The sequence below is a fragment of the Camelus ferus genome, chromosome 31, assembly GCF_009834535.1.
Source record: "Camelus ferus isolate YT-003-E chromosome 31, BCGSAC_Cfer_1.0, whole genome shotgun sequence".
NCBI classification, from domain to species: domain Eukaryota; kingdom Metazoa; phylum Chordata; class Mammalia; order Artiodactyla; family Camelidae; genus Camelus; species Camelus ferus.
In genome coordinates, this window is record NC_045726.1 from 9800794 (window position 1) to 9813209 (window position 12416).

The following is a 12416-nucleotide window of genomic DNA, read 5'->3' on the forward strand; positions in this document are numbered from 1 at the left end:
GCATATGTGTAACACGTTAGCTTTAGTTTTTTAAATTAAAGAAGTGAATGCAGTAAGATAGATAAATTATTCAATAAATGATCGGGACAGTTGGGCGGCTATCTAAAAAAAAATTCTAGAAGAATAAAAGATTGATGTGAAATTAAAGGAAACCATTAAAGTTCTCAAAGGAAACATAGGGAAGGAGGCCTTTTTGAGTATCCTATAATACTTAGGGCTTCAAAAGAAAATATATAACTTAAAATCTTGCTTCATGTGTTTTATATTATATATATTATATATATATATATTATAAACTAGCATAAAGAAAGCAAGATTTCAAATTGTGACTATAAAAATTAAAATTTTCTCCATGGAAAAGAACACCATAAATAAAACCAAACAGTAAATAGGGAAAAAAATATATTGCCAGCAAAGGGCTAATTTTCTTACTTTTTGAAGAAATACTATAAATCTATATTAAGGGGGGAAAAAAGATCAAAACCCAGCAGAAAAATGAGCAAAGGCAGTGAATAAGTAGTTCACAGAAAGAAAAGCAGACATTTCTAAAATATGTAAAATGCTTAGCCTCATTATCATGCCATCCTTCATGACTCAAATTGACTGAGTTATTTTTTTTAATGGTAATATTCTATCTTGGCAGAGGCGTGGGGAACAAGCACTTTTGTATATTGCTGGCAGATAAATTGATACAGCCACTGTGGAGAACAGTTTGGTAGTAGTCAGTTTTTAAATAAAGATTCCCTTTGCCTCAGCAGTTCCATGTCTTGGAATTTGTCTGATGGGTATACTTCAACACATGCAAAAATTGTGTCTATGTAAGAATATTGCAGCTCTGTTTGTAGTAGCAAAAGGTTGGAAACAATGGAAATGTCTACTGTTAGAGGACTAGTGAAATAAATTGCAACCATCTCCAAGATACATATATCATCAGTGAAAAAAGTGAAGGTACCAAGTTGTCCTACCATTTTGGAAAGAAAAAAAAGAATATATCCGAATGTGTTATATTCTGGAATGATACACAAGAAACCGGTAACAATGGTTACATCTAGGGAGGGAAATGAGTGGCTAGATGGCAGGGGTGAGAGAGACTTCCTTTTTACTGTGTGGCCCTTTGTGTCTTTGAATTTAGTATTCATGTACACGTATTATTCCAAAAATGAAATAATTTTTTTAAAAAGCACAGCATTTTAAATGTCCAAAATAGGAGAGTATCATACAGCCATATAATGAAATATTATGCAGCCGTTACAAAACATGTTTTGAAAGAACAGATGTGCTTATTATATGTAAAATGAAGAAAGCATGATTTTATTTTTATTTTTTTAAATTGGAGCACAGTCAATTACAATGTGTCAATTTCTGGTGTACAGCACAGTGTCCCAGTCATGCATATACATAATATATGCATTTTCATATTTTTTCTTTGAACATTATTACAAGATATTGAATATAGTTTCCTGTGCTATACAGAAGAAACTTGTTTTTTTAAATCTATTTTTATATATAGTAGCTAACATTTGCAAATCTCAAACTCCCAAATTTATCCCTTCCCACCCCCTAAGCAAGCATGTTTTTAAATTGTATACAGTTTCCCGATTTTGTTCCGTATGTGCCTAGAAAACAGATAGAAGGGAAAAGAACTCTATCAGGTTGTTAATAATGATCATCTCTGATTGATGGGAGTTATGGCTATTGTTTTTTCCTTCAAGCTTTTCAGAATTTTTCATGTTTTTCCACAATGAGAATGTCATCACTCCAGGGAAACGTTATTTGAAATAGCTGAACCTATCATCCACAGGCACCATGTGTCAGTCTTGCAAGATTTCAGCATTGTATTGTATTCCCAGGACCGACTGTGAGCAAACACAGGCAGCAGTTATTTGTCCAGATTTAAAGCAAACAATGAAGTCATTGCACCAAGATGAGCTTTGAGCAGTTTAACAATACGGAAGGGGAATGTCTTATAGTTTTGAAAGCTCTTACCTACCCTTCAATTCTCTTCATTCCTGCTTAGTTTAAAAACAACAAACAAACAAAAACACACAAAACCTTATCTACCCCGGAGTTGGGGAAACCACAACTTAAATACCCAGGTATAAACAAGATCTAAGAAAAAAGAAGGAAAGGGTGAGAACTGAGAAACTTCTCTCCCCAGCCCCTCCCTCCTAAACTTCACCTCTTGACTGAATTCTGAGTTAACTAACCATATGGGGATTAAGGTGGGTGTAGTTTCATTTCTGGGTTGAACAAAGTAGATGTGATTCCTGTTTCTGCCTGCAGGGCTCTATTGGACCCATTAACCTTTTTCCTCCTTCCAACCTGTGATTTCTTCTAACTGTGCCCTCTCCTGTATGCCTCTCTCCTGCACAGTCTCATCTTTAGCACATAAAACAATGATAAACATAATAGGAACTCAGTACATGATGGATGGAAGGAGGGAGGAAGGGAGATAAATGGATGTATGGGTAGCAAATTCCATTATAGAGCATTCTGCTTATTTTTTTGGCACTCAAACATTGTTCATTATTTGGTTAATCTTGAAAAAGAGGCCAGTTTTCCAAGAATGAAACCTGAATTTGAAGGTTAGATGTCATCTTTGTGACTCTTATGATAAGAGACATAGAATGCCTAGTGTCAGTTTTACATATGAGCTTGACTCTAGTTTCTAGCAAGACTTACTCAAAACCTGAAGTAAATTACCATAAATACTACTACACATAGTAGAGTCACCTCCACCATGTGCTGGATGTGTGGGATTGACCGTGATGCTGTGGAAGTGGAATGTACAGAACAAATTCTTAATGCTCTATTGAATCTTAAAGGTTGTTTAGGACCTGCCAATGTAGTATTAGCAATTGTGTTCCCTTCATAAAATTTATATTTAGTTAAATCATAGGAATGGAGGGAAAATGGAAACACATCATGAGAAGAATAAGCAATGTGCAGACCTGAGTTTCTGTACCCTTCATATAGCTTTCATATGGAGACCTTCAGGAGCCTTTAGGATGTCCCAAATTCTATCCGAGCCTCAGCTTCCTCATTTGCAATATGAGAATAGTAATTATGCTTCCCTCCTTAGTTTGCTATGAGGATGGTTAATAGGCGCTCAGTAAATATTAGTTGACTCTGATTCTAAGTCTGAATTAATATTTTTTTAAAAAAATCCATCTGCTTGGCTAGGAAGCACTTCAGGTAGGAGGTAATGAAGCTGTGATTTAGAGGAAAAGGACGAAAAAGTGATCTCAGTTCAGGGTGACAGTTCAAAACCTAGAGAAAGCAGGCATGTAAACTGAATAGAGTTTGTTTTTTTTTTAATTGTTGTTTTTTTTCCAGGTGAGCTGGCATTGGAAGAACTTAACTGAACTGGATCAGCTCTGGATGCTCAAATGTTTACGGTTTAACTGGTACATCAATTTCTCTCCGACTCGCTTTGAGCAGGGTATATGGAAGAAGCACTATATTCAAATGGTGAAAGAGCTCCCCGTTACCAAGCCCAAGGTACATCTGGGGACGGAACCAGCAAAATTACAATCAGCTTTTTGGGAATTCTAGAACTAAGACTAAGTGATCAAACCGGAAGTTGGGGGAGGCAGTTGGTTCAAAGGAAAGATACTACGACTTCAAAATTCTCCTCTTCTGCGAACTTGACAACCCTTTTCAAGATACCCACGTCAGCTGAGAGCTGTCATCTGATACTCCCCAACCGCGGTTCCCGCCCAGGTCAGGACTCTGCCCAGACTCCTGGATTTCTGTGTCTCTGACTCCTGCACCACACGGTCCTGACACTGGGGCTCTGTGGGCAGTGTGCAGTATTTATTACCTACGGGTCATCAAATTTTAAACAATTGACATTTTCTGTGATTCTACTAGACAAGCTGAAGTTTATTTTTGTATCATTTGTAAAGAAAGATTTTTCCAATAAATCAGTAATTAGGGAAGGGCATCACGGGCACATTAAAGTTCTTTTTAAGCTAGAAACTAGCAATGTAAAGCATTCACATAGACTCATAAAAAGTAATGTGAGCATAATTTTTTCTAGTGGTTTTCTATGCATTATAACCAATGTTTATATTCATTCTTACAATCACAGTTAATTAGATAACTTATGGGAGTTTTTTTATGAGCCTTTTCTTTATGGTGTGATCTATACACATGCAGAGTTTTGCACAATAGATGAGTGAAAAATTATATGCAAATTTTAAAATGTTTAATGATTTTTAAAACCACAGGGGTTTTCTGTGAAAAAGCTGCAGTGAATCCTTTTCAAACTGAAGAATCCTTTTGGAATATGCATAGTCAACTCCTAACGTGCTCCATTTAAGTTCAGTTTTATTGTGTTTGCTCAAAGTAGAATCCATCTACATTTAATATAGTAATAAACTATGCATAGATAATATTGTTATAATTGCAATGATAAAACTAAGTCTTTCTGATTTCAATAATTGGTGTTCTCCACGAGGATTTCTTTCAAAAAAATTTTTTTAAACTTCAGTGGTAGAAAAGTTATTTTAAAAATGACAATAGCTGTGACTTCTTTTTATCATAAGGCTTCCCTTGACTCTATTCTCAATTGTAGGCAGGAAATGGGATTCAATAGCTGAAGACTGGGGCAGAGGAGAGAAAAGTGATGAGCCAACTTGTAGAATGAAAAAACGTTTTGAATATTATATATAATACTGACTTTAATGCTTTGTCTTCAGCAAGAAGTCTTTTTCCACAAAATATTTATGCACAACTATATTTTAAAATAATGAATAGTTTTAATGCAAGAAAGTTGCCACATCTTTGCTTAGTATTACATTTCTGTAGGGAGAACTTTGTTATATTAAACTTCAGTTTTTCTGTTGAAGAAATAGACCTATATCAGAAAAACAAAAGTTAGGAAAATCAACTAATAAACTTAAATTTATTGATTAAAATAATAGACCTATGGAAGATGAAGGTTAATAAAGCCATCTGACTAAGGTTAACAGAGTCAACTGTCAGTACTTGAATAATTGGTGTGATTCCCCAAGGTTGCTTCAAAGATGGTGAACATAGACAGTTGCCAGAGTAGAGCATAATTTACCTTCCTTCAAGCCCCATCACTGTCTCCCTTCCCCCCAGTACCTGGTACCTGGCATGTGCTTCAGCAGAGCTTTTGAATGCATTTGATGAGTTGCGTAGATGGTAGGGATTAATACTCATTTCCCCAACCTTGAAATGAGAGGACTGGACCAGAATGATCTTTATAACTGTTTATAAGTCTATGCTACCTACTCCCCCCACAAAAAAAACAAACAATTTCAAAAAGTCTTCATCGAAAAGGAGTAAGTTAAACCCTAAGTAGGTAGAAGGAAGAAATAATAAAGAGTTGAGGTCAATGAAATTAAAAACATACAAACAATAAAAAAAAAAAAGTGAAACCAAAGCTGCTTCTTTGAAAACAAACAAAAAAAATGTAATAGATTTCCAGCTAAACTGATCAAGGAGAAAAAAGAGGGAAAACATAAATTACTAGCAACAAGAATAGACGTGGGGGAATCAGTACCGATCCTGTAGACATTAGAGGGATAATGAGAGAATATTATGAACAGAAGAAGTCCATGTCACTAAGCTTGACAACCTAGATGGACAATGCTTGAAAAACACAAATTACCAAAACATTCTCAATAAGAAATAGAATACATGAATAAATCTTCATCAATTTAAAATTGAATTAATAAACTTTCTATAAAACTCCAGACTCAGATAGCTTCACTGGTGAATTCTGTGACATATTTAAGAAAGAAATACCAATTCTACATAAACTCTTTCAGAAAATAGAGGAAGAGGGAACAATGAGATCTGCACAAAATACTGAATGCTAAACCAGTAATGAGCTATCTATTCCATAAATGTTAAATGTCTTCTTCCTTTACCATAATCACTGATTAAATGGGTAAATATTTATTAAATACTGTTATGCTCTAGGTGCTAAGAGTACAGTGATCTTAACCCTGCTTTCTGGGAGCCCAGGATATAGACAAATAAACAAATATCACAGCACTGAATACTACGTGCTATCCTGTAATAGAAATGCAGACAAAGAGCAGTCGAAACAAGGATAAGAAACTAACTGATTCTGCTTGGAGGGACTGGGAGATTTTTTAATTTTCACAGACAATTCAAGCAAACCAATTTACCAACCAAAGCTTCCCTAATCGCTTAAAGAACAAAAATTAAGCCTTTAATGGCTTCTCAACATACCAGTACCACTTCCCTTAGGCTACAACCACATAAAAACCTTACAAATTTCACACACACACAAATAGACTTTCAGTCTGGGCAATTAAAGCAGAAGTATTCTTTGGGAATGGTCGAGGTTTTGATACTTGATAAAATCTGAAGTGTACGCCTACATAACTCGAAATTGTCTCTGTATGTTATAGGTAGTTAGGGCTGGGGTACTTTTTTTTGGAATGTGTATATTTTTATGAATAAATTAACTGCAATTGTGGAAAAACTATATAATGATGTGGTGGAAGAGGTGGCAATATGGGACAGAGAGGGTCAGCATGTGGACTTGAAGCAGAACAGTCCTGGATTCAAATTCTGACCCTGTGTCTTAGTGCTTAGGTGGTAGTAGTAGTGGGCAAATGAATTAATTCATCCTCTCTCAGTTTCCTCTTCTGTAAAATGGGAGTAATTACGATTGCCTTTTAGAGTGATCGTGAAGGTTAAATAAAATATTGCATGAATACTTCCTGAGACAGTGCCTGGCACATAGCAGGTCCTTCTGGGCTGGTGGTTCCTGTGATCGCTGCCACCGTTATCATTGCCATTGTGGTGATGATGATGATGATGATGACAATGATGTTCTTTGTTTTACTGCTGTTATTATTATAGTGTTTTGAGACCAGAAATAATCAAATTTTCTTCTTCTAGACACCTCCAAAAGATGGGTTTGTGATCGCAGACGTTCAGCCAATTACAAGCAGTTCTCTGGAGGCAAAGCCGTCTCCTTCATTAGCTTTCCGGTCCTCTTCCTCTTTAAGAAAGAAGAACCACCCAGGGGAGAAAGAACTCCCACCCTGGCGATCCTCCGACAAGCATCCAGCTGATATCATTCGCTTCAATTACCTGGACAACTGTGACCCCAACGAGCAAAGCTGGCAAGGGTGAGAATCGTACCCTCCTCCACTTCTTTGCTTTTAGAAACAATTTCCTAGCTCTTCAGTCTATGGCTAGATGAAAACAGAACTTACTGTGAAGTACAAGTGCTGTTAACTACATAGAAGCAAAAAGTAATTGAAGAGTAAATGAACCACTATTGGTAAATTTGCCCTGTTCTTTAGGATTTGTTTGCATTTTGTAGCTGTAATGCTTCAACATTACAGCTTCTTTTAATATTTTAATACCTCAGATTCCAATCTAGCACCATAGGGTTCGTTCTAGTCTTTTCCTTCTCCATATCTGCACCTCCCTTCTCTGACAGTGAGAGATACACACACACACACACACATACATACACACACACATACATACATGCACACATATAATTTTGATTTTATATTATAGGTACATATATAATTTTGTATAAAAAGGTATTACATGTAGTATATACACAGAATATATATTGACTTACTAATTCTGAAACTAATTTCAGATTGCTAACCCATATCATTATGAAGACAATCTACTAACTAAAATTCAGTATTTGTTTATGGTTCTTTTTGCCTTTAGCCTTTGGGTGTATACTCATAAAACTGTGTTCAAAAGTTATGTGAATTCTTTCTTGAAAAAATATCTCCTTCAGGATGAGTATGTTACATGACTCTAAAGTTAAAACTTTATAAAATACACAAAAAATGTGCAGAAGGCATGCCCAGAACAGCACCACACCCCCATCTCCTCCACACCACTTCTGCACTGTCACTTCGCCCACCCTTTCCCTCTTACCAATCCATAGCTTCTAGTTTATCCTTTCCATGTTGCTTTTTTGCACAAAGCTACCAAACATGCCATTTTTCAAATACCTGATTGGCAAAAACTTTAAAGTTTGACAATACATTCTGTTGGTGAGGCTGTGGGCAAACCAGTACCCTAGGACATTGCTTGTGGGAATATAAATTGGCACAAATCTTTTGGAGAAAAATTTTATAATATCCAGCAAAAAGTAATATGTGTTTACATTTTGACACAGCAATCCTACTTCAAGGAATAAACCTTGAAAATACCAAAAGTACATCAGCCCAAGTTTGTTTCTTGCAGCATTGTTAATGAGTCTGAAATATTGGAAATAAATGCTCAAAATAGGAGAGTGTTTGTTGAGTAAACTATGTATGGTCCATTCACACAATGGAGCACTAAACAACTGTAAAAATGAACGAGAAAGACCTCTGTGAACTGGTAAGGAGTGATTTCCAGGGTATATTGTTAAGTGAGAAACGCGGGTTGCAAATGAGTGCATATAGTGTCTCATATACTCTCCAACGAGACTCAACAACTGATAATATTTTGCTATTTTTCTTCATCTTCTGTGTCTCTATATTTACATATTTTTCCCATGCCATAAGAAAGTAAACTAAAGACTTTCACCGCTAAATAAAAACTTCAACACTCATCTCCTAAGATAAAAACATTTGCCTACCCAACCACACTGGTATCATCATATCTTAGAAAATGAACAGTAATTCTTTAATATTTTAATACCTGGTCCATGTCAAATTTCTGCAGTTTTCCCAAGAATGCCCATTATAGTCTTTCTTTTTTGCACTAAACCCAACCTGAACCCCCACTGCATTTGCTATGTCTCATATCTAGAACAGTTCCCCCACCTCTTTTTTTCCCCTGTGGCACTGACCCTTTGAAGAGTCCAAGCATCTCCTCTATTTTGGTGAATATAGTGTATGTACTTTAAAAGAAATTGTAGAACTGTCTATTTATCTTTTTAAGTCTGTTAATTTTTGCCTTATGTACTTTCAGGCTTTGTAATTAGGTACACACACATTTGCAACAGTTATGTCTTTCTGTTTAGTTGATCCCTGTATCATTATGAAATGTTCCTCTTTATGTTTACTAATATAATACTCTTTGTCTTGATTCTATTTTATCTGATATTAATGGTCATTCTAGCCTTTTTATGCTTCCTCTTTGCATGGTACATCTTTTCTCATCACTTTATTTTTAAACCTAACTGTGTCTTAATGTTTAAGGTGTATCTCTTATAAAGGTTGGGGGAAATTTTTGAAAATCAAGTATCAGGAAATATTTGGGCAAAGCCGATCTTTTTCCAATAAAAGTTTTTTATAATAGAAATTCAAATATATGCAAAAGTAGAGAGACTAGAACCCCTTGTAACCATTACCCAGCATTTATAGTTTTCAGCTCGTGACCAGTTCATTCCTCACCCACTCTGCTCTTCCCCCAGGTTACTTTGGAGGCAATTCCAAATGTCAGATTATTTCATTCATACATATTTCAATGCCTGTCCTTTACAGATAGACTCTGTCTAAAAATCATAACCTGATACCATACCACTTCTAATCAATGAATGATTCCTTAATAAAGTCAATCAAATACCAAGTCAGTTTTCAGGTTTCCTTGAATGTCTCATAAGGGTTTGATATTTTTAAACCGTCAGTTTGTTTAATCAGGTTCCAGGTAAGACCTACATATTGCATTTGATCCATGTCACATAAGTTTTGCTTTGTTTTGTTTTCGATCCATAGATTTCCTCTTTGTCCTTTTTTTTTTTTTTTGTTCCCCCTTGCATGTTGTTTGTTATAGAAATCCAGTCATTTATCCTGTAAAACTTCTCACCTTCTGGATTTTGGTGATTGTCCTCCCAACACTGCAGCTGAACACGTTCCTCTGCCTCCTGTTCAATGTCACACTGGTGGTCAGATCTAGAGGCTTGAGTATATAATGATCATATACTTCCATCATAAAGCACATAATTTCTGGTTGTCTCTGCTTTTCTGATGTTTGTGGCCCTTGATGATCAACCTTGGTCCATTATTTTAGGCAAACTTTTTCTGCAAAGGGTCAGACAGCAAATGCACTAGGTTTTGCAGGCCATATCCATATCTCAGTCCCAGCTGCTCAACTCTGCCATCATAGCCTGAAAACCACCATAGACAATATGCGAAAATAGGCATGACTGTGTTCCAATAAAACTTTATCTACAGAAATAGGCATGAGTCTGAGTTGCCCTCTGGGCTGTAGTTTGTGGATCCCTACTTTATCCTATTATATGTGATAGTTTTAAAAAACAAATACTCATAATGATACAAACACAGCTTAACATTTTTTTTTTTTTTTTTTGGTGGGAGGAGGTAATTAAGTTTATTTATTTATTTATTTTTAATGGAGGTACTGGGGATTGAACCCAGGACCACGTACATGCTAAGCATGCACTCTACCACTTGAACTATACCCTCCCCCCTCTTAAGATTTCTTTACCTTTGTTTTTGTCCTTACTACTAAGAATATTCAGACAAATTACTGTCTTAAAATCCCATGAAGTAATTCCTTTGTGTGGGGTAATGCCACCAACTTGATAGACAAGATCATTTGTTTCATCTTGTTTTTAGATTTTAGGAATTTTCTTCCTTCGTTTTATTTTGTAATTCTGGGAAAAATTGAGATGGTTCCAAAGTCAAATACAAAACAAGATGTATTTGGAGAAGTTTCGCTTCTGTTCCTACTCCTCCATATTATTGCTTGTTCCTGATTGGGAATCCTGCTTATAGGTAACTGTTTTTCAAAGTGTTGTGGTACAGCCCTTCCAGTTAAAAAAATATAAACAAACACACACACACACACACACACACACACACACACACACACACCTTTCTGAAAGAAATGGTAGCACACATGACATGACACTTTATTACCCCATTTTTCACGCACCAGTATGTCCTGGAGATCACCCCACAGTTACATCAAGAAGCATTCTGCCTTCCTTTCTCAAGGCTCATAGTCCTCAATTGTTGGATGTGCCAGAGTTTATTCAACCTGTTTCCTGTTGATGGACATCTGGCTTGTTTCCAGCTGAGTGAAAACAATCTTTTAAACCACAGGAACAACAAAATCAAGTGGACAAATAGTTATGCCAACACCAAAGCTTTAAAATAATATTTGTGCTTTCCCCAATGCGTTCCAATTTACAGAAGAAGGAAAAGACATGAAATGACCCCGGAGGTCAGCCGACAGTCACGTGATAAGAAAAAGAAATTGCAGGACAGATCTAAACTAAGAAAAGCACATTCACTGGTAAGTATTGCTTACAAAAGATTCCCCATCAAAGCGTTAATGAAAATTGCTGGATTTCTATTTGTGAGACTGAATTTGTTTTTTTTTTTTATTGGAATCATCAAGTGATGGTTTAAATCCTGGTCTCTGACACTGACTGACAAGCTATGTGACCTTGATAATGTCCTTTATCTTAACTCTCTGAGCCTGTTTTCTCACCTGTTTAAAAAAAAAAAGCTTAGATGAATTGATGTTTATGAATTTACTTTGAAACCTACACTATCTGAAGGGAACATTATTGTCATTGGTTCTTTCTTCTGCTGTGAGTCTTTTGGGGTGTTGGGGAGGGGGACCTATAGAAATTTCTGTATAGAAATTACTTCTCTGTAGAATGAAGTTTCCACGGCTCTAAGAAAAAGGTATGCTTTCCATAGCGTTCCTGCTACCAGTGCAGCATGAGTACAAAAGTGCATTTCAAATAACGTCAGGGAAAAAAATGAAGAACTTTCTTTCCCTAATTAAAAAATACCTAATTGACTACCTAATAAAGTCAGTGATTGGGACTAGGGAGCATTATTATTTGATAGCAGAGTTTCCCAGATTGTGGTTCTGTACCCACAATGGATCCCTTTCAGCACATCTGAGGGTCTTTGGAGCACAGTAGAAAGGAGTAAGGTTGGAATAAAAAGTTCATAGTAGACGTGAGGATAGAAAAGGGCTGAGGATATACACTCAAGGAACATTAACATCAGATGGATGTCCACTGGGAGAGGAGTAAATGTGTACTCATGAATAAATCACTTTTATGGCTCTCCTTTAAAGCCCAATTACTTTCTGTTTAAATGCATTTCAAGTGTTATGTTCAAAAAAAAAAAGAGAGAGAGAGAAGAGCTTTTAAAAATAGAGTAGTCTGTATTCTGAGGGGCCAATTTTGTTGGGCTGGATGAGGCTTATCATAGACATATGTACAGATGCCCAGGGGATGGGGAAAGCTTAAAACAGAGCAGTAAAATTGTCAGTGAAAACCATTATTGAGGGAAGTAACTTGAGGAGGATTATCACCTGGGCCATTCAGTCGTGCTTCTGCCTGGCTCCCCAGCCCCTCCGAGGCCAAGAGAAGTCTAAAGGAGAACAGGAAATTTGAAGGGCGATCAAAGTTGATCCGTAAGGTATGCTTACAAATCATCCACACAGTC

The 12416-nt window shown here is 36.2% G+C and overlaps 1 protein-coding gene across 2 annotated transcripts in view; it reads left to right on the forward strand.

The window, feature by feature from the left end:
- The window catches only part of FBXO16 (F-box protein 16), a 44998-nt gene that overhangs the window by 20292 nt on the left and 12290 nt on the right, over positions 1-12416 (forward strand). For both annotated transcript variants that reach the window (XM_014556311.2, XM_014556310.2), the window contains 3 exons: positions 3337-3501; positions 6910-7142; positions 11139-11241. In XM_014556311.2, coding sequence (XP_014411797.1) covers positions 3337-3501; positions 6910-7142; positions 11139-11241 — 501 coding nt within the window. The remainder of the gene's footprint in view (positions 1-3336; positions 3502-6909; positions 7143-11138; positions 11242-12416) is intronic.